The sequence below is a fragment of the Saccharomyces cerevisiae genome, chromosome VII (genome assembly GCF_000146045.2).
Source record: "Saccharomyces cerevisiae S288C chromosome VII, complete sequence".
Lineage (NCBI taxonomy): Eukaryota > Fungi > Ascomycota > Saccharomycetes > Saccharomycetales > Saccharomycetaceae > Saccharomyces > Saccharomyces cerevisiae.
Window position 1 is genome coordinate 805,177 of NC_001139.9, and position 22,150 is coordinate 827,326.

At 38.1% G+C, this 22,150-nt stretch overlaps 9 protein-coding genes and 1 non-coding gene across 10 annotated transcripts, besides 6 other annotated features; 5 read left to right on the plus strand and 5 right to left on the minus strand.

Annotated features, from left to right (window-relative positions):
* Positions 1–92: 92 nt before the first annotated feature.
* On the minus strand, positions 93–845 carry MTR3 (exosome non-catalytic core subunit MTR3; the record flags this gene model as incomplete). Its single annotated transcript, NM_001181287.3, has 1 exon — positions 93–845. The coding sequence occupies one exon, from the start codon at positions 843–845 to the stop codon at positions 93–95; it is 753 nt and encodes a 250-aa protein (NP_011674.3).
* Positions 846–1,235: 390 nt separating this feature from the next.
* On the minus strand, positions 1,236–2,480 carry NSR1 (Nsr1p; the record flags this gene model as incomplete). Its single annotated transcript, NM_001181288.1, has 1 exon — positions 1,236–2,480. One exon carries the CDS (start codon positions 2,478–2,480, stop codon positions 1,236–1,238), a length of 1,245 nt encoding a protein of 414 aa, NP_011675.1.
* Positions 2,481–3,452: 972 nt separating this feature from the next.
* Positions 3,453–4,244, minus strand: RTS3 (Rts3p; the record flags this gene model as incomplete). The annotated part of the gene is made up of 1 exon (NM_001181290.3): positions 3,453–4,244. One exon carries the CDS (start codon positions 4,242–4,244, stop codon positions 3,453–3,455), a length of 792 nt encoding a protein of 263 aa, NP_011677.3.
* An 806-nt stretch (positions 4,245–5,050) lies between these two features.
* YGR161W-C (uncharacterized protein) lies at positions 5,051–5,329 on the plus strand (the record flags this gene model as incomplete). The annotated part of the gene is made up of 1 exon (NM_001184675.3): positions 5,051–5,329. The coding sequence occupies one exon, from the start codon at positions 5,051–5,053 to the stop codon at positions 5,327–5,329; it is 279 nt and encodes a 92-aa protein (NP_001018033.3).
* Positions 5,330–6,270: 941 nt separating this feature from the next.
* Positions 6,271–6,602: a long terminal repeat (Ty2 LTR).
* Positions 6,271–12,221: a mobile genetic element (YGRWTy2-2; Ty2 element, LTR retrotransposon of the Copia (Pseudoviridae) group; contains co-transcribed genes TYA Gag and TYB Pol, encoding proteins involved in structure and function of virus-like particles, flanked by two direct repeats).
* On the plus strand, positions 6,562–7,878 carry YGR161W-A (gag protein; the record flags this gene model as incomplete). Its single annotated transcript, NM_001184401.1, has 1 exon — positions 6,562–7,878. One exon carries the CDS (start codon positions 6,562–6,564, stop codon positions 7,876–7,878), a length of 1,317 nt encoding a protein of 438 aa, NP_058164.1.
* YGR161W-B (gag-pol fusion protein) lies at positions 6,562–11,875 on the plus strand (the record flags this gene model as incomplete). Its single annotated transcript, NM_001184402.2, is given in 1 exon segment — positions 6,562–11,875. Coding segments are annotated over 1 exon segment (5,313 nt in total).
* Positions 11,898–12,221: a long terminal repeat (Ty2 LTR).
* Positions 12,217–12,548: a long terminal repeat (Ty1 LTR).
* Positions 12,217–18,130: a mobile genetic element (YGRCTy1-3; Ty1 element, LTR retrotransposon of the Copia (Pseudoviridae) group; contains co-transcribed genes TYA Gag and TYB Pol, encoding proteins involved in structure and function of virus-like particles, flanked by two direct repeats).
* YGR161C-D (gag-pol fusion protein) lies at positions 12,571–17,839 on the minus strand (the record flags this gene model as incomplete). Its single annotated transcript, NM_001184400.4, is given in 1 exon segment — positions 12,571–17,839. Coding segments are annotated over 1 exon segment (5,268 nt in total).
* On the minus strand, positions 16,517–17,839 carry YGR161C-C (gag protein; the record flags this gene model as incomplete). The annotated part of the gene is made up of 1 exon (NM_001184399.1): positions 16,517–17,839. The coding sequence occupies one exon, from the start codon at positions 17,837–17,839 to the stop codon at positions 16,517–16,519; it is 1,323 nt and encodes a 440-aa protein (NP_058166.1).
* Positions 17,799–18,130: a long terminal repeat (Ty1 LTR).
* A 175-nt stretch (positions 18,131–18,305) lies between these two features.
* Positions 18,306–18,379, plus strand: YNCG0037W. Its single transcript has one exon. It is a non-coding gene; the product is annotated as a tRNA-Val (tRNA).
* A 503-nt stretch (positions 18,380–18,882) lies between these two features.
* Positions 18,883–21,741, plus strand: TIF4631 (translation initiation factor eIF4G; the record flags this gene model as incomplete). The annotated part of the gene is made up of 1 exon (NM_001181291.3): positions 18,883–21,741. The coding sequence occupies one exon, from the start codon at positions 18,883–18,885 to the stop codon at positions 21,739–21,741; it is 2,859 nt and encodes a 952-aa protein (NP_011678.3).
* Positions 21,742–22,150: the final 409 nt, after the last annotated feature.

A 22,150-nucleotide genomic window follows, 5' to 3' on the forward strand; every position in this document is an offset into this window, starting at 1 on the left:
ATGTTGATGTACAATGCCTTTGTGCGCTTCTTTTACCATGAATTTTTTCTTAACCTCTTTCACTTTTCTTTCCGACTAGGATAATCTCGTGTCTAAGTTTCCTGGTTCATTAAACAGCTTATCATTAAATCTCTATAACGGTTATATTGCTCCTTGCAACGATCAAGGCATTCCAAAAGATCTTCATCGTCACCATCATCCTTCCAAAAACCTACAATTTCCTCTCCATTTTTGATGAATGATACGACAGTGCCATTGGCCTCACCGGCACCTGCCATATCCACTAATTCGATGCCGGCATCAGCTAAGGCTAGCGTTATACTAGTGATACAATGTGGTATGAGAGATGATATTTGAGAAGACATCATTTTGCTTTGCGAATCGTCGTCCTGAGGATTATTTGTAAGATCCTTATCATACGTTAAATAAACGAAGATATCGATGCCGGACTTGGGGTAGCGAGATAGGTTTACTACTGAATTGAAAATGCCCATTAAAAAGCTGCTAACTTCCTTCAGTTCATTTGTGTTATATTTTTCCAGAAGACCGTTCTTTAACTGAATAGATATAGTACCTTGAGATGTGAAGGATCCTCTAATGGAGCGTGGTCCATAGACAGCGGTAATGAGCGATGTTTGGTGTCCTAAGCTTCTAGCTTCTACTAATGCAGATCCATTGCAGTTTTCGATGAAACCGGTATGTAGAGAAAGTTCCTGTTCACTTTCATTGCCTTTAGGTGTCAAATCTGTTGATTTCTTTTCTGGCACATGAGTAGTAGTGTTGCTAAACGCCATTGGCTTGGCAGCAGCAGGGCCTAATAACCTCCTTCTGTCTTGAACATTCATTTATTCTGATAACACCTTAATGTGAGTATGTTCCTACTTTTAAGTGGAGTATGTGCTAATCCTTAAAGGAAGTTTTCGTGGCTCAATCAAGCACAACGCCCAAGCTTTTATTTAGATATTCATTTCATATTACTGAAATTTTTTGAGTATTTTCCAAGGCCTTGTAATCTTCCGTATCTAGCGATCTCATCTCATCGTGAAAAAAAAAAGAGTAAGCCATTCGAAGAAAAGTTGGCAAATAGAGATGGTGAATGAAAGGTTTAAGAATGTATCCTATTTACTTACTAATGTACACAAAATATTATAGACCAAATTTTTCCTCAAAAATGGAATATAGTAATTAACGTAAAAAGAGAAAAAATTGAAATTGAAATTCATTTCATTTTCTCATTAATCAAATGTTTTCTTTGAACCAGCGAAAGAAGCGGTATTTCTTGATCTGCCCAATGGAGCAGTATTAGCACCAGAACCAGATGGTCTGAAACCGCCACGGCCACCGCGAGCGCCACCACGACCACCGAATCCACGGTTACCGCCACGACCACCGCCACGACCACCAAAACCACGGCTACCGCCACGACCACCATCGTTGTTTGGTCTTGGAGAAGAGAAGTCTAATCTAACTGGTCTGTTGTCAATGTATTCACCTTGTAAAGCGTCTAGAGCCTTCTTGGCGTCCTCCATGTTGGAGAATTGAACATAACCGAAACCTTTTGGTTGTTCAGTTTCTGGATGTGTTGGGATACGGACGGAAACAACTTCACCGTGTTTAGCGAATAATTCGAAAATAGCGTCTCTGTCAGCATTGAAAGATAAGTTACCCAAGAACAAAGTGTCAGATGGTTCAGATGGGGTATCACCGAATTTCTTGGCACGATCGTTGTTACCAGCTGGCTTGCTTGTGGACATATCACAGTTGATTGGTCTACCATCAATTTCCTTACCTTGCATTTCTTGAATGGCCTTTTCAGCATAAGATTTGTTTTCAAAATCAACGTAACCATAACCACGAGATCTATCGGTACCTCTTTCATAAATAACTCTGGCACCAATGACACCACCGATGTGTTCGAATTCCTTCTTCAACCATTCGTCATCAATAGACCACGATAGTCTACCAACGAAAATAGTAGCTGGTTCTTCGGTTTCTTCATTTTTTTGCTTCTTGTTGGAAGACTCTTCGTCTTCTTCTTCTTCGGCGTCCTCAGATTTACGTTTCTTATCGTTAGACTCTTCCTTTTCGCTTTCGCTATCAGAAGATGAAGATGAGGATGAATCAGAGCTAGAAGATTCTTTTGATTCTTCCTTCTTGGTTTCTTCTTTTTCTTCTTCTTCTTCTTCGTCGGAAGAAGAGTCAGAGGAAGAGGAAGAGGAATCCTTGGATTCTTCCTTCTTGGTTTCAGCTTCACTTTCGCTGTCAGAAGACGATGAAGAAGAGGATTCAGAATCAGAGGATGAAGATGAAGATGAAGATTCAGATTCAGACTCAGACTCAGATTCAGATTCAGATGAAGATGAAGATGAGGATGAAGATTCGGAGGAAGAGGAAGAGACGGCCTTAGCTTTTTCTTCTTTGGCTTGTTTGGAAGCCTTAACTTCCTTCTTGTTACCTTTTACTTTAGTAGTCTTAGCCATCTTATTTTATCCTGCCTGGGTTGAGTGATCCGAAATTGGTTAACAGTTCGTCTTTGGGAAGCAAAAGTAAGAAAAATACTACGAAAGGAAATAACTTAAGGTACCAATGGATTGGGAAGTGCAGACAGCAACAGCTACACTTAAGTACTTTTAATATTGGATTGAAAATTTTCGTTCTTGCGATGAGCTGCCCTTGCAAATTTTTCACCAAAAAAAAAAAAAAAAAAAGAAATGGAGTGAAAAAAGAAACGAAAAAAAAGGGCATGGGGACCCATACATCAGGCACTTACCCCCAGGAAGGATTACGTCTTTAAATCAGAGGATCAAAGGGTAATTAACAACCACCAGTCGAATTGCTGTCGTCTTTCTTCAATTGCTTTATCCAAAAATCTGAATGGATGTAAGTATTGCCCAGTAAGTTTTCTTGGCAAAATAACCTATAGCGAAATAGACAATCAACGTGATGGGGTTTAAATAGCTAGCGGTAAGTAACCACTAGTAGAACGTAGCTCCATAGCGTGTAATTTGGCGGCAAAATATGTGAAGCAAGCATATTCGTTATTACTTAGCTGCCTGTGAAATCCTGTCTGTGCCTTCTCTTTGCCTTTACTTTGTATAAAAACATATCAACACTGTCTCTGCGTATGAGGCCGAGGTATTTAGAGCATAAGAAAAAATGTGAACAAAAATAGTGTCATCTCCAGTAAGGCTTAAATGTATATTGATTTTCTATATATATATATATATATATATATATTTATGAAATAAACCATATAATTATAAGTAGTAGCTTGGAAAAACGCCAAAGTTGTACTTAGAATGAGGTTTTAAAAAAAAATTATAAAAAAAAACCAAGCGAGAAGTCACGCTTATAACGCAAGTGCACGAACTGCATATGTGTTGGATTGCCAAAGATCAATAGGAAGAATATATTTAGAGAAACTCTGTTTTCTTATGTATCTCGCTTACAGCCTATTTCAATGAACCAGTTTGGAATCTCTTTGCCATGAGATCAGCCTTTAAAGAGTTTGAGCCATCGAGACTGTAATTGGAAGAACGCCTTCTCCTGTCATGAAGAAGAGCACCGGATTCGGTTAAATCGCTAGACGAAATGCCGCTTAGAGAACGTGGAAGAAGAGTGTGATGTGGAAGATCGGCGGAGGGAAGGTTTCTGTTTGTTGTTGGTGCTGAGTGGATTTTAGTCTCAATGGGGAAAATCGTGTCTGAGATGCTTGTTCCGTTAGATATGGAAGCGTTCCGGCTTGACCTTCTGGCGGAATGGGAAATGTGGGTCATGGAGTCCTTGGGTGTTAAGGGAAGTACGGTGTGTCTGGATGCACCATCTGTGAGCTTTAGCTTTGGAGTGTCGAGGGTGTAACCATAATTGCAGTCATCATCATCTAGGATGGCAGACTCGCCTTCGAAAAATGGAGACGACCTTCTAGCCGGGACCGGATGGTGCAGTTGATTTTTTAACCTAGAGTTTTCTTCTTTTAAAGTTTCAATTTCCCGTAGAAGTCTTACTACAATAGCGTCTTGCTCCTTTTCCATTTCGTTTATTATTTCTTCCCTCGAAAGCCTTCTCTGTGCTGACATTGGTGACGAAGAAGGAGACGACGACGTCGAAAGTCTGCGAGGATCACGTGCTACAGCTGGTCTCATGGCTCTTGTAACTGAAGTTTGTCTCTCTCTGCATGGTTTGGCAACAGCCTTCTTGTGTTTTGATTCTTTATTCATGTTTACGGCTCTGGAGGTAGCGATCATTATACTTTATCTTCTATTAATGCTATGATTGATGAATTATACGTATGTATGTATCTGTAAGAAAATAGCCGAATGATTGATTATCTTTTCTTATATATGATTCAAGGGAACGAAAAGAAGACAAGATAATGTTAGGCAAGATAGTTTTTTAGACGACTGAGGCCGAAGATAAGCTTTATATATATGCAAGTCTATTTTTGTACGGGCGAAACCATCTAAGCCAACGATAACAATAGCCAGCTATGATCGTTGAGTACAGCGTGGGGCAATTTTTAGCGTGATTGATAAGGGCGCATTATCTCATCATCCATCGCCAATTTGGGACTCTAACGGCAAACCTCGGATTTCCGTGGAAACGCATGGAAAAATTGATCCGGGCTGTGAGGGGAGTCGAGTCAGTCACTTTTTGGCAACTCTCTCCGTCATGACCACTACTCCGCGGTAGCTGCCAAATTTGGTATTTCCAGGTTGTTTTTTGTGGACAGCCCGCGATCATATGTAAGAGCAGGATGTGTCATCCGCGGGTGAGGTAAACGCTGGCTTGCCATTATGGTTTTTTGGTACGTGTTGAACACGTTGCTTACGATCTTGGTAGGGGCGGGCTGTGATGTGAGAGCCACAAACCCGCTTCCTCGTTGTGGCTCTGGCGCTCCGTTTCTTCTTTCCCCCGCCTTGTAATATGTCGTGCATGCGTCCATGATGATATCGTATTTATTGTATATTGTGGTGATTTCGGCATATTTTAGCACATCTGTAGTATACCACAGAGCTAAAACAACCGATTATAGTCAACATTATACAGCATTATGTCTGGATACTTCAACCATCTTTCTTCGAATGCACATTTCGCAAATATTCAAGCCGATCAGGGCTTCATAGGTGATGCTACTGGCACAAGCAGCGATCATGGCAGTAGTGGCATGGTTGATTTTGCCCTACAACTCGGAGAACTGAGCCTAGAAGAGAAAATACTTAAAGAGTTCACCTTATTCCAGAGCAAGAACATGGACTTATTGCAAGAGACGGCGACGGCGTGTCCGAGTACTAATCCTTCCTTGAGACAGAGCCGAATTCAAGGCTGGTGAACGCCTGATGCGAGCTATACGTTTTGTGCTCACCGTGCACATATGGTGGCTACTTTTCTACTCAAACACGTTTGAAAAACGGCATACGATTAGCTTACAGATTGAACTCAAAGAAGTCGCAATGGGAGGTGCAGAAGATGACGTGTTACTTAGTTTATAATACAATGTGTTTTATATATCGATTCTTCGTTTATGCATTTCTGGACGATTGCTTTTCACTGTAAATACGCACTAATATTCATGAATATAAAAAAATGTAACATCATATCTCAATGTTCTTCTCCGTCAGTCAGATAGTGGCAAGGCTGTGATAGGACATTCTTAGAACGCCAAGAAAATCAAAAATTTGAACGGTATCTAAATTCATTTGTCGAACCCTTGAAGAAACTCACAGAGCGGGGTATCTACTATTTTGTTTTCGTTCTTTTGAATCTCCGCTACGTCACATTTTCTACAACCCTCAGGTCCCCTCACCACGAAAATCCAAGATTTGTAAAATATGAGCCGCGTATTTCTGCAATGGTAGAAACGATAATGTACCTATCGTACAACGATACATTATTTTAGTGCATTATAAGCCGCTTGATTCATGTTGATAATTAGCGGCTAAATTGTAGTAGTCATTCAAAATAATCGTACACCTTCATATAGTTATGAAAGGGGTATAAAAGATGAACGCTCGTTGGCCATGTCAAAGGTGCCTTAAAAATAACAATGCTTGCGGTAGTACGTGTGCAAAGTGTATATTCGCATGAGAGGTGATCGGAAATTGCTTTATCGCCCCACTAATTCTGATTCTTATTCAAATATTTATGTCACGTAGCGAGCTTACTTATCCATATATCAAAGGAAATCCAGATATAAACTCAAACTAATTCTTCTGTTTCCACGTAACTAGCATTCACATTGTAGTTTTCTAGATTACAGCAATTTATATATATTGTTGGAATAAAAATCAACTATCATCTACTAACTAGTATTTACGTTACTAGTATATTATCATATACGGTGTTAGAAGATGACGCAAATGATGAGAAATAGTCATCTAAATTAGTGGAAGCTGAAACGCAAGGATTGATAATGTAATAGGATCAATGAATATTAACATATAAAATGATGATAATAATATTTATAGAATTGTGTAGAATTGCAGATTCCCTTTTATGGATTCCTAAATCCTCGAGGAGAACTTCTAGTATATCTACATACCTAATATTATTGCCTTATCAAAAATGGAATCCCAACAATTACATCAAAATCCACATTCTCTACATGGTAGCGCCTATGCTTCGGTTACTTCTAAGGAAGTCCCATCAAATCAAGATCCGTTAGCCGTTTCAGCTTCCAATTTACCGGAATTTGATAGAGATTCCACTAAGGTTAATTCTCAACAAGAGACAACACCTGGGACATCAGCTGTTCCAGAGAACCATCATCATGTCTCTCCTCAACCTGCTTCAGTACCACCTCCACAGAATGGACAGTACCAACAGCACGGCATGATGACCCCAAACAAAGCTATGGCCTCTAACTGGGCACATTACCAACAACCGTCTATGATGACGTGTTCACATTATCAAACGTCACCTGCGTATTATCAACCGGACCCACACTATCCGTTGCCACAGTATATCCCACCACTGAGTACTTCCTCACCTGATCCAATCGATTCACAGAATCAACACTCTGAAGTACCTCAAGCTGAGACAAAGGTGAGAAATAACGTCTTACCACCACACACTTTAACATCAGAAGAAAACTTTTCTACATGGGTTAAATTTTACATCAGATTTTTGAAGAACTCTAATCTCGGTGACATCATTCCAAATGACCAGGGTGAAATCAAAAGTCAAATGACTTATGAAGAACATGCGTATATATACAATACCTTCCAAGCATTTGCCCCATTTCATTTATTGCCAACATGGGTAAAACAAATTTTAGAAATTAATTATGCTGACATCCTTACAGTCCTTTGTAAAAGTGTGTCCAAAATGCAAACTAACAATCAAGAATTAAAGGATTGGATAGCTCTTGCCAACCTTGAGTACGACGGAAGTACATCTGCTGATACATTTGAAATTACAGTCAGTACGATCATTCAGAGGCTAAAAGAAAACAATATCAATGTTAGCGACAGATTGGCCTGTCAACTAATACTTAAAGGTCTATCCGGTGACTTCAAATACCTACGTAATCAATATCGTACCAAAACGAACATGAAACTTTCCCAATTATTCGCTGAAATTCAGTTAATATATGACGAAAATAAAATCATGAATCTAAATAAACCGTCCCAATACAAACAACACAGCGAATACAAAAATGTTTCTCGCACATCTCCAAACACGACTAACACAAAGGTTACAACTCGTAATTATCATAGAACAAATAGTTCAAAACCAAGAGCAGCAAAAGCTCACAATATTGCTACATCTAGTAAATTCTCAAGGGTGAACAATGATCACATTAATGAATCAACCGTTTCATCACAATACTTAAGCGATGACAACGAACTTAGTCTTAGGCCAGCAACAGAAAGAATCTAAGCCAACACACACAATAGACTCGAATGACGAACTACCTGATCACCTTCTTATTGATTCAGGAGCTTCGCAAACGCTTGTCAGATCAGCCCATTATTTACACCATGCAACACCCAATTCTGAAATAAACATAGTCGATGCTCAAAAACAAGACATTCCTATAAATGCCATTGGTAATCTTCACTTCAACTTTCAGAACGGCACCAAAACATCAATAAAAGCACTACACACACCAAACATAGCCTATGATCTATTAAGTTTGAGTGAGCTGGCTAATCAAAATATTACTGCCTGCTTTACCAGAAACACTTTAGAAAGATCGGATGGTACAGTACTAGCTCCCATAGTCAAACATGGAGACTTTTACTGGTTATCTAAAAAATACCTAATTCCTTCGCACATTTCAAAGCTAACAATAAACAACGTCAACAAAAGCAAAAGCGTAAATAAATATCCATATCCGTTAATACATCGAATGCTTGGACATGCTAACTTCCGAAGTATTCAGAAGTCTCTTAAGAAGAATGCAGTTACATATTTGAAGGAATCGGATATTGAATGGTCTAACGCTAGCACATATCAATGTCCTGACTGTCTAATCGGCAAAAGCACGAAACATAGACATGTCAAAGGATCACGACTAAAGTACCAAGAATCATATGAGCCTTTTCAGTACTTGCACACCGATATATTTGGTCCTGTACATCACTTACCGAAAAGTGCACCTTCTTACTTTATATCGTTTACAGATGAGAAAACCAGATTCCAATGGGTGTACCCATTACACGACCGTCGTGAAGAATCTATCCTCAATGTTTTTACATCGATATTAGCATTTATTAAGAACCAATTCAATGCTCGCGTTCTAGTTATCCAGATGGATCGTGGCTCCGAGTACACTAACAAAACTCTTCATAAGTTCTTTACGAACAGAGGTATTACTGCATGCTATACAACCACGGCAGATTCTAGAGCACACGGTGTCGCTGAACGATTAAATCGTACTTTATTAAACGATTGTCGCACACTGCTTCATTGCAGTGGTCTACCAAATCATCTATGGTTCTCAGCAGTCGAATTTTCTACTATAATCAGAAATTCATTAGTCTCACCAAAAAACGATAAATCTGCAAGACAACATGCAGGTTTAGCTGGACTGGACATTACTACTATACTACCTTTCGGTCAACCGGTTATAGTTAACAACCATAATCCCGACTCGAAAATACATCCTCGTGGCATTCCAGGTTACGCCTTACATCCGTCACGAAACTCTTATGGCTATATTATCTATCTTCCATCATTAAAAAAGACAGTAGATACTACCAATTACGTTATATTACAAGACAAGCAATCCAAATTGGACCAATTCAATTATGATACACTCACCTTTGATGATGATCTCAATCGTTTAACAGCCCATAACCAATCTTTTATTGAACAAAATGAAACGGAGCAGTCATATGATCAAAATACAGAATCTGATCATGACTATCAATCGGAGATTGAAATAAACTCTGATCCTCTAGTGAACGACTTCTCGTCCCAATCAATAAACCCTTTACAATTAGACAAGGAACCAGTCCAAAAAGTACGTGCACCAAAAGAAGTTGATGCCGACATATCTGAATACAATATTCTTCCATCTACTATACGATCTCGTACACCCCATATCATTAATAAAGAGAGTACCGAAATGGGTGGTACCGTTGAATCAGATACTACTTCACCTAGACACTCGTCTACCTTCACTGCACGAAACCAAAACCGACCTGGTAGTACCAATGAGATGATTGATTTGACCTCACAGGATAGAGTTAATTATGGACTTGAAAACATCAAAACTACACGTTTGGGTGGTACGGAGGAACCATATATTCAACGAAATAGTGATACAAATATCAAATACAGGACTACAAATAGTACGCCCTCAATAGATGACCGTTCGTCCAACAGTGAATCCACTACTCCCATCATCTCCATAGAAACAAAGGCTGTATGTGATAATACACCCTCCATTGATACGGATCCGCCAGAATATCGATCTTCTGACCATGCGACTCCTAATATAATGCCTGACAAATCCTCAAAAAATGTTACGGCTGATTCTATTCTTGACGACCTCCCACTTCCTGACTTAACCCATAAATCTCCTACGGACACTTCTGATGTTTCAAAAGATATTCCACACATACACTCTCGTCAGACTAATTCCAGTTTGGGTGGTATGGATGATTCTAATGTTCTGACTACTACCAAAAGTAAGAAAAGATCATTAGAAGATAATGAAACTGAAATTGAGGTATCCCGAGACACATGGAATAATAAGAATATGAGAAGTCTGGAACCACCAAGATCGAAGAAACGCATAAATTTAATTGCAGCAATAAAAGGAGTGAAATCGATCAAACCAGTTCGAACGACCTTAAGATATGATGAAGCAATTACATATAATAAAGACAACAAAGAAAAAGACAGATATGTTGAAGCTTATCATAAAGAAATTAGCCAACTATTGAAAATGAACACTTGGGATACAAACAAATATTATGATAGAAATGACATAGATCCTAAAAAAGTAATAAACTCAATGTTTATATTTAACAAGAAACGTGATGGTACACACAAAGCTAGATTTGTTGCAAGAGGCGACATTCAACACCCCGATACATATGATTCTGATATGCAATCCAATACCGTACATCACTATGCACTGATGACGTCACTGTCAATCGCATTAGACAACGACTATTATATCACACAGCTGGACATATCCTCTGCTTACTTATATGCTGATATCAAAGAAGAATTATACATAAGACCTCCACCACATTTAGGTTTGAATGATAAATTACTACGTTTGAGAAAATCACTCTATGGTTTGAAACAAAGTGGTGCAAACTGGTATGAAACCATTAAATCATATTTAATAAATTGTTGCGACATGCAAGAAGTTCGCGGATGGTCATGCGTATTTAAGAATAGTCAAGTAACAATTTGCTTATTCGTTGATGATATGATATTATTCAGCAAAGACTTAAATGCAAATAAGAAAATCATAACAACACTCAAGAAACAATACGATACAAAGATAATAAATCTGGGTGAAAGTGATAACGAAATTCAGTACGACATACTTGGATTAGAGATCAAATATCAAAGAAGCAAGTACATGAAATTAGGTATGGAAAAATCCTTGACAGAAAAATTACCCAAACTAAACGTACCTTTGAACCCAAAAGGAAAGAAACTTAGAGCTCCAGGTCAACCAGGTCATTATATAGACCAGGATGAACTAGAAATAGATGAAGATGAATACAAAGAGAAAGTACATGAAATGCAAAAGTTGATTGGTCTAGCTTCATATGTTGGATATAAATTTAGATTTGACTTACTATACTACATCAACACACTTGCTCAACATATACTATTCCCCTCTAGGCAAGTTTTAGACATGACATATGAGTTAATACAATTCATGTGGGACACTAGAGATAAACAATTAATATGGCACAAAAACAAACCTACCAAGCCAGATAATAAACTAGTCGCAATAAGCGATGCTTCATATGGTAACCAACCATATTACAAGTCACAAATTGGTAACATTTTCCTACTCAACGGAAAAGTGATTGGAGGAAAGTCGACAAAGGCTTCGTTAACATGCACTTCAACTACAGAAGCAGAAATACACGCAGTCAGTGAAGCTATTCCGCTATTGAATAACCTCAGTCACCTTGTGCAAGAACTTAACAAGAAACCAATTATTAAAGGCTTACTTACTGATAGTAGATCAACGATCAGTATAATTAAGTCTACAAATGAAGAGAAATTTAGAAACAGATTTTTTGGCACAAAGGCAATGAGACTTAGAGATGAAGTATCAGGTAATAATTTATACGTATACTACATCGAGACCAAGAAGAACATTGCTGATGTGATGACAAAACCTCTTCCGATAAAAACATTTAAACTATTAACTAACAAATGGATTCATTAGATCTATTACATTATGGGTGGTATGTTGGAATAAAAATCAACTATCATCTACTAACTAGTATTTACGTTACTAGTATATTATCATATACGGTGTTAGAAGATGACGCAAATGATGAGAAATAGTCATCTAAATTAGTGGAAGCTGAAACGCAAGGATTGATAATGTAATAGGATCAATGAATATTAACATATAAAATGATGATAATAATATTTATAGAATTGTGTAGAATTGCAGATTCCCTTTTATGGATTCCTAAATCCTCGAGGAGAACTTCTAGTATATCTACATACCTAATATTATTGCCTTATTAAAAATGGAATCCCAACAATTACATAAAAATCTGAGATATATGTGGGTAATTAGATAATTGTTGGGATTCCATTGTTGATAAAGGCTATAATATTAGGTATACAGAATATACTAGAAGTTCTCCTCGAGGATATAGGAATCCTCAAAATGGAATCTATATTTCTACATACTAATATTACGATTATTCCTCATTCCGTTTTATATGTTTCATTATCCTATTACATTATCAATCCTTGCACTTCAGCTTCCTCTAACTTCGATGACAGCTTCTCATAACTTATGTCATCATCTTAACACCGTATATGATAATATATTGATAATATAACTATTAGTTGATAGACGATAGTGGATTTTTATTCCAACATACCACCCATAATGTAATAGATCTAATGAATCCATTTGTTTGTTAATAGTTTGAATGTTTTTATCGGAAGAGGTTTGGTCATTACGTCTGCAATATTCTTTTTGGTTTCGATATAGCATACGTGCAGATGATTTCCTGATACTTCATCTCTCAGTCTCATTGCTTTAGTACCAAAAAATCTGTTTCTAAATTTCTCTTCATTATTGGATATAATTATACTGATTGTAGATTTACTGTCGGTTAGTAATCCTTTGGTAATTGGTTTCTTGTCGAGTTCTTGTATCAGGTAACTTAGATTATTTAATAATGGGACAGATTCACTTATTGCGTGTATTTCTGCTTCCGTAGTTGAAGTACATGTTAATGAAGCCTTGGTGGACTTTCCTCCAATTACTTTTCCATTAAGTAAATATATGTTGCCAATTTGTGATTTATAATACGGTTGGTTACCATACGAGGCATCGCTTATAACAACTAATTTATTTGTTGGCTTAACAGGTTTGCTTTTGTGCCATATTAATTGCTTATCTCTCGTATTCCATATGAACTGTATCAATTCATATGTCATATCTAACACTTGCTTGGACGGAAATAGTATATGTTGTGCAAGTGTGTTGATGTAGTATAATAGGTCAAATCTAAATTTATATCCAACATATGATGCTAGACCTATCAGCTTTTGCATTTCATGTACCTTCATTTTGTAATCATCTTCTTCTAGCTCTAGTTCTTGCTGGTTTATATAGAGACCTGGTTGGCCTGGGGCACCAAGTTTTCTTCCGTTTGGATTCAAAGGTACGTTTAATTTGGGTATTTTCTCAGTTAATGAGTTTTCCATACCTAATTTCATGTATTTACCTCTTTGATATTTGATTTCTAAGCCAAGGATGTCGTATTGAATTTCATCATCGCTTTCACCTAGATTTATAATCTTGGTATCGTATTGCATCTTGAGTTTTGCTATAATTCTTTTATTCGAATTTAAGTCCTTGCTGAACAATATCATATCATCAACGAATAAGCAAATTGTTACTTGACTATTCTTAAATACGCATGACCATCCACGAACTTCTTCCATACCACACTGTTTTATCAGGTATGATTTGATAGTTTCGTACCAGTTCGCTCCACTTTGTTTCAATCCATAAAGTGATTTCTTCAAACGTATCAACTTATCATTCATTCCTAAATGTGGTGGAGGTCTTATGTATAATTCTTCTTTGATGTCTGCATACAAATATGCCGAAGATATGTCTAATTGTGTAATATAGTAGTTATTGTCTAATGCAAGTGACAGGGATGTCATTAATGCATAGTGATGTACGGTATTGGATTGCATGCCTGAGTCGTAAGTGTCAGGATGCTGAATATCACCTCTTGCAACAAATCTAGCTTTATGAGTACCGTCACGTTTCCTGTTGAAGATAAACATTGAATTTATTACTCTTTTAGGGTCTATTTCTTTTCTGTCATAATATTTGTCAGTGTCCCAAGTATTCATTTTCAATAGTTGGTTGACTTCTTTGTGGTATGCTTCGATATATTTTTCCTTTTCTTTAATATCTTTATTATAGGTGATTGCCTCATCGTATCTTAAGGTTGTCCGTATTGGTTTGATTGATTTTACTGCTTTTACAGCTGCAATCAGGTGAATTCGTTTCTTCGATCTCGGAGGTTCTAAACTACGCATATTCTTAGTATTCCATGTGTCTCGTGATACCTTAATTTCAGTTTCATTATCTTCTAATGATCTTTTCTTACTGTTGATAGTAGTATAGGCATTAGAGTCACCAATACCACCCAAACTGGAATTAGTTTGACGAGAATTGATCGGTGGAAGTTCTTTAAAGGAGTCTGATAATTCGGTAGGAGGTTCTGGAGGCAGATCGGGAAGTGGAAGATCAGCAATTATAGATTCCTCTGTATTCTCCTTAGGACAGGTATCTGACGTTTTGATAGGAACGACGTGGTGTAGTGAATTACTTTCTGATGAGGAAGTATCGATCGAAGGTGAACGGTGTATAATCCTTTTCTCAGTCTCCTGTTCGCTTGTCTGCGGAACAGTTTTATTATTGGTACCACCCGTACTGGATATTGGTACGTTTGTATGATTAGTCTCATTGTCACTGTACGAGTCTGAGTGTCTGAAATCTTTAGATTTACTGGCGTACGACGACTCATGTGTGTTAGATTGGGACATGGGAGCAAGTAAAGGAACATTTAATTTATGCATACCACCCGAACCGGTACTCTCGATATTGGAAATTTGGGGGGTGCTAGATCTCTTCTTTGATGGAAGAATATTAGATTCAGATATGTTGGGGTCAACTTCTCTGGGTGCGCGAATATTGGTTTTAGAAACACGTTTCGAATCTTCAGTATGAGTTGACGGAGGTGTGGAATCGGTTGGACTCACAGCTTTTGAAAGGACATTTCTCGGTTGCTCAGGATGTAGTTCAATGTCGGATTGGAAGTCATGGTCAGATTCTATGTTAAGATCATTGGATTCTTGGATCTCATTTGACGCAATGAACGAATGATATGAAGCAGTTAAACGGTTTAAGTCTTCATCGAAAGTGAGTGCGTCGTAATTGAATTGATCTAATCTGGATTCCTTGCCCTGAAGAATAACATAGTTAGTTGTATCTACTGTCTTCTTTAAGGATGGAAGATAGATGATATATCCATAAGAGTTTCGAGACGGATGTAGAGCGTAGCCTGGGATGCCACGAGGATGTATTTTGGAGTTAGGGTTGTGATCATTGACGATAACAGGTTGACCGAAAGGTAACAAAGTACTGATATCAAGTCCTGCCAAGCCAGCATGTTGTCTTGCAGATTTTTTGCTTTTAGGTGAAGCTAGTGAATTTCTCACAATAGTAGAAAATTCGATTGCAGAGAACCATAAATGGTTCGGTAAACCACTACATTGCAGTTGAGTACGGCAGTCATCTAATAAGGTACGGTTCAGCCGTTCAGCGACTCCATGTGCTCGGGAATCCGCTGTGGTTGTATAGCATGGAGTTATACCATTTTTTTCAAGGAATTTATGGAGAGTTCTGTTAGTATACTCAGAACCACGGTCCATTTGTATAACTAAGACACTGGCCTGAAACTGGTTTTTAATAAAAGCTAGTATCGTAGTAAAAACATCGAGGATAGAGTCCTCGCGACGGTCGTGTAATGGATAAACCCAACGGAATTTTGTTGTCTCATCAGTAAATGAGATGAAATAGGATGGTGCACTTTTTGGTAGGTTGTGAACTGGACCAAATATGTCAGTATGTAGGTATTGAAAGGGTTCGTATGAATTTTGGTATTTTAGTCGTGAACCTTTGATATGTCTGTGTTTGGTGCTTTTGCCGATTAAACAATCAGGACATTGATAGTCAATAGCACTAGACCAGTCGACATCTGATTCGTTAAAATACGTGATGGTGTTATTTTTAAGTGAGTATCGAATTGTCTGTGCATTGGCATGCGCAAGCATTCGATGAATGAAAGGATAAGGATATTTGCGTGTACTTTCACTTGTATGGACATTATTGATGGTGGGTACGGAGATATTTGATGGAAGCAAGTACTTTTTAGATACCCAGTAAAAGTCTCCATATTTCACGATAGGTGCAAGTACAGTGCCGTCAGACCGTTCTAAGACGTTTTTGGTAAAGCATGCTGTGATATCTACTGCAGCCAATTCATTCAAACTGAGTAAGTCATAGGCTATGTTAGGAGTGTGCAATACCTTTATTGATGTTTTGGTGTTGTCCTGGAAGTGAAATTGTAGGTCACCAATAGCGTTAATTGGTATATTTCTTTTTTGAGCATCAACTACGTTTATGTCAGGATTAGATGATGCTGAGTGTATGTGATGAGCAGATCTTATAAGGGTTCGTGATGCTCCTGAATCGAGAAGGAGGTGTCCAGGGAGTTCATCATCAGAATGATTAGTATGATTTACTGTAGATTCAGTAAGTTTCTGGCCTAAGATGAAGGTCGTGCTTATTGTTCAATTGAATCGGTTCAGTAGTTGATTTACTGATGGAATCGTTGTCCGTGCTGGGAGAGTTATTAGATGTGGATACATTGTGAGCCCTGGCTGTTTTCGATTTCGAATTATTTGTTTTTTGAGGATTCCGAGCTATAACTTTGGGTTTGGTTGTATTCGTATAGCTGCGAGAATCATTCTTCTCATCACTCGGATTTCTCCTGTAATTAGGTTTGCTGTTTCTCGATCCCTGTTGTTCTTCATAAATAGCATGGATATCTAAGAACAGTTCAGCGACTGTCATATTTAGATGTCGATGACGTGTGTAGCGTAAAAATTTATATTCGCCAGATAGACCTCTCATAATTAATTGGCATGCGACCTTGTTATTGATATGAATGCCATTATTGTTCAGTCTGTCGATAATGTTTGTGACTTTTGTTTCAAATGCATCTGCAGGTGTACTGCCATTATATTGCAAATTTGCCAGGGTCACAATGTCGTTTGCCTCTTGGGTATCAGATTGCATTTTTTCAATACTTTTGGAAAGAATTTTCATGATATCCGTATAATCAACGGATAGGATGTCTTTGACCCAGGTAGGTAGGAATTGAGAGGGAGCAAATATTTGAAAAGTGTTATACAAGAAGGTGAGTTCATCATCAGTGATCTGACGTACGGGTTTTCCGTTTACTGTCGGAATAATACCACCGAGATTCGAGTTTTGTAAAAATTTGATGTATGTTTTAACCCAATTTGGAAAGTCATTAGGTGAGGTTAACATTGGTGGTGGTCTGACATATTTTTTAGTGGATGTCATATCAGAGTCCGCTGAGGATGAATCAGTAAATGTATTACCTGACTCAGGTGATGGAGTGCTCAGAGGCGTTCCAACTGATGATGGATACTGCGGAAACTGTGATTGTGGCCCAGGTGGAAAGTACATAGGCGACATTTGATAAGGTGTATACGGAATCATAGATGGGTGTCCGTAAAATGACCAACCAGATGGATTGGCTTGGTTTTGGGTCATCATGCACTGCTGTGGGTACGGCCCATTCTGTGGAGGTGGTACTGAAGCAGGTTGAGGAGAGGCATGATGGGGGTTCTCTGGAACAGCTGATGAAGCAGGTGTTGTTGTCTGTTGAGAGTTAGCCTTAGTGGAAGCCTTATCATATTCTTGAATTTTGGAAGCTGAAACGTCTAACGGATCTTGATTTGTGTGGACTTCCTTAGAAGTAACCGAAGCACAGGCGCTACCATGAGATATATGTGGGTAATTAGATAATTGTTGGGATTCCATTGTTGATAAAGGCTATAATATTAGGTATACAGAATATACTAGAAGTTCTCCTCGAGGATATAGGAATCCTCAAAATGGAATCTATATTTCTACATACTAATATTACGATTATTCCTCATTCCGTTTTATATGTTTCATTATCCTATTACATTATCAATCCTTGCACTTCAGCTTCCTCTAACTTCGATGACAGCTTCTCATAACTTATGTCATCATCTTAACACCGTATATGATAATATATTGATAATATAACTATTAGTTGATAGACGATAGTGGATTTTTATTCCAACAAAATCCACATTCTCTTCATATATACATATATTGGTTGTTGTTACTACTTTAGCTTTTTTCCTCTGTTCGTTTCAAGATCTAGCTTGCAATTATCCCTCTAGGTAATAACCAGCATAGTTGTCGTCGTTTCATGTGACCTATTCCCCTTTAATTGGATCAATCTTCCAATAAGAGTGGTTTCGTGGTCTAGTCGGTTATGGCATCTGCTTAACACGCAGAACGTCCCCAGTTCGATCCTGGGCGAAATCATTTTTTGAAGATTACATTAATAAGGCTTTTTTCAATATCTCTGGAACAACAGTTTTTTTTTACTTACTAATAGCTTTAAGGACCCTCTTGGACATCATGATGGCAGACTTCCATCGTAATGGGATGATCATATGATGGGCGCTATCCTCATCGCGACTCGATAACGACGTGAGAAACGATTTTTTTTTTCTTTTTCACCGTATTTTTGTGCGTCCTTTTTCAATTATAGCTTTTTTTTTATTTTTTTTTTTTCTCGTACTGTTTCACTGACAAAAGTTTTTTTTTCAAGAAAAATTTTCGATGCCGCGTTCTCTGTGTGCAACGGATGGATGGTAGATGGAATTTCAATATGTTGCTTGAAATTTTACCAATCTTGATATTGTGATAATTTACTTAATTATGATTCTTCCTCTTCCCTTCAATTTCTTAAAGCTTCTTACTTTACTCCTTCTTGCTCATAAATAAGCAAGGTAAGAGGACAACTGTAATTACCTATTACAATAATGACAGACGAAACTGCTCACCCGACACAATCTGCTTCAAAGCAGGAATCTGCTGCTCTGAAACAGACAGGCGATGACCAGCAGGAATCTCAGCAACAACGTGGCTACACCAACTACAACAATGGTAGCAACTATACCCAAAAGAAGCCTTACAACAGCAACAGACCTCATCAGCAAAGAGGTGGTAAATTTGGACCAAACAGATATAACAACCGTGGCAACTATAATGGTGGCGGTAGTTTCAGAGGTGGACACATGGGAGCCAACAGCTCAAACGTGCCATGGACTGGTTACTATAATAACTACCCCGTTTACTACCAGCCCCAGCAAATGGCGGCCGCTGGTAGTGCCCCTGCTAATCCAATTCCTGTCGAAGAGAAGTCACCTGTTCCAACTAAGATAGAAATCACTACCAAGTCTGGTGAACACTTAGATTTGAAAGAACAGCATAAAGCCAAGCTACAGTCTCAGGAAAGATCTACTGTGTCTCCGCAACCAGAGTCAAAGTTAAAAGAAACTTCTGATTCTACTTCTACTTCTACTCCAACTCCTACCCCTTCCACTAATGACTCTAAGGCCAGTTCTGAAGAAAATATATCTGAAGCTGAAAAGACAAGAAGAAATTTCATCGAGCAAGTTAAACTTCGTAAAGCTGCTTTAGAAAAGAAGAGAAAGGAGCAACTTGAAGGTTCTAGTGGCAACAATAATATTCCAATGAAGACTACCCCAGAAAATGTGGAAGAGAAGGGATCGGACAAACCTGAGGTAACCGAAAAAACCAAGCCTGCTGAAGAAAAATCTGCTGAGCCAGAAGTTAAGCAAGAAACTCCAGCTGAAGAAGGTGAACAAGGAGAAAAGGGCCAAATAAAGGAAGAATCCACTCCAAAGGTGTTAACCTTTGCTGAACGTTTGAAGTTGAAGAAACAACAAAAAGAACGAGAAGAAAAAACGGAGGGGAAGGAAAACAAGGAAGTGCCAGTACAGGAAGAGACTAAGAGCGCCATCGAGTCTGCTCCTGTGCCTCCCAGTGAACAGGTTAAAGAAGAAACTGAGGTCGCCGAAACCGAACAGTCAAACATTGATGAATCTGCAACAACTCCGGCTATCCCTACTAAATCTGATGAAGCTGAAGCTGAAGTTGAGGCTGAAGCAGGTGATGCTGGAACAAAGATTGGACTTGAAGCTGAAATCGAAACTACAACTGATGAAACTGATGATGGTACAAACACCGTTTCTCACATATTGAATGTATTGAAAGATGCTACACCAATTGAAGATGTCTTTTCTTTTAACTATCCAGAAGGTATTGAAGGTCCTGATATCAAATACAAGAAAGAACACGTCAAATATACATATGGCCCAACTTTCTTGCTTCAATTTAAGGACAAACTAAACGTCAAAGCGGACGCCGAATGGGTCCAAAGCACTGCTTCTAAAATTGTCATTCCACCAGGAATGGGCAGAGGAAATAGATCTAGAGATTCTGGCAGATTCGGCAATAATTCTAGTCGTGGCCATGACTTTAGAAATACCTCAGTGAGAAATATGGATGACAGAGCTAATTCAAGAACTTCATCAAAGAGAAGATCAAAGAGAATGAATGACGACAGGAGATCTAATAGATCTTATACATCAAGAAGAGACCGCGAGAGAGGCTCCTACAGAAATGAAGAGAAAAGAGAGGACGATAAACCAAAGGAAGAAGTTGCTCCACTTGTTCCAAGTGCTAATAGGTGGGTGCCAAAATTCAAGTCTAAAAAGACTGAAAAGAAGCTAGCCCCTGACGGAAAGACCGAACTATTGGACAAGGATGAAGTTGAAAGAAAGATGAAGTCACTACTGAATAAACTTACTTTGGAAATGTTCGATGCTATTTCATCTGAAATTTTGGCTATTGCAAACATATCAGTATGGGAAACAAATGGTGAAACGTTAAAGGCTGTGATAGAACAGATTTTCTTAAAGGCCTGTGACGAACCCCATTGGTCTTCTATGTACGCGCAATTATGTGGTAAAGTAGTTAAAGAATTAAACCCAGATATAACAGATGAAACTAATGAAGGTAAGACAGGTCCAAAATTGGTTTTGCATTACTTGGTTGCTAGATGTCATGCCGAATTTGACAAGGGTTGGACCGATAAATTACCCACAAACGAAGATGGTACTCCATTAGAACCTGAGATGATGTCAGAAGAGTACTATGCAGCTGCTTCTGCTAAGAGAAGAGGTTTAGGTTTGGTTCGTTTCATCGGTTTCCTATACCGTCTGAATCTGTTGACTGGAAAGATGATGTTCGAATGTTTCCGTAGACTAATGAAGGATTTGACGGATTCTCCATCTGAAGAAACTCTAGAGTCCGTTGTTGAATTGTTAAATACTGTTGGTGAACAATTTGAGACCGATAGTTTCAGAACGGGTCAAGCAACATTGGAGGGTTCGCAATTGCTCGATAGTTTGTTCGGTATTTTAGACAATATTATTCAAACTGCTAAGATTTCTAGTAGAATCAAGTTCAAGTTGATCGACATTAAAGAATTAAGGCACGACAAGAACTGGAACAGTGATAAGAAGGACAACGGTCCTAAGACCATTCAACAGATTCATGAGGAAGAGGAGAGACAACGTCAATTGAAGAATAATTCAAGATCTAATTCAAGACGTACGAACAACTCCAGTAATAGACACTCTTTCAGAAGGGACGCTCCTCCTGCATCAAAAGATAGCTTTATCACAACCAGAACATATTCTCAAAGAAATAGCCAAAGGGCTCCTCCTCCAAAGGAAGAACCAGCTGCACCAACTTCTACCGCAACAAATATGTTCAGTGCATTAATGGGAGAAAGTGATGACGAAGAGTAACATGAATAGATCATGTTAAGTATCGAAAATGTCACTTGGATACAAGGATGTTGGTAGAAAGTCTAATAAAATAATAAATTAATAGTACAACACAAATTTAATCTTACGTTTAATCCTGCGCTATTAATTGAAAATATATGCATGGAGAAGAAAAAAAAAGTGTCCCTAATTTACCATTGTTATATTTTCTCGATTAATGGGCTCATTTCTTTTCACTAAAAGCTATAAACAAGTTTGATGCATTTTAATGGGTAATCCTCTTACTGTGCTTTTTTTTCCTATCTTGTTCTATATGTCAATGCCTTTCTGTATTTTTATTTATAGCTTCGCCAGTCTTCGTTTACGATATGTTTTATATAATAGACCACTCAGCATATGTATAGTTTTGTATATTTATATCATTTATTAG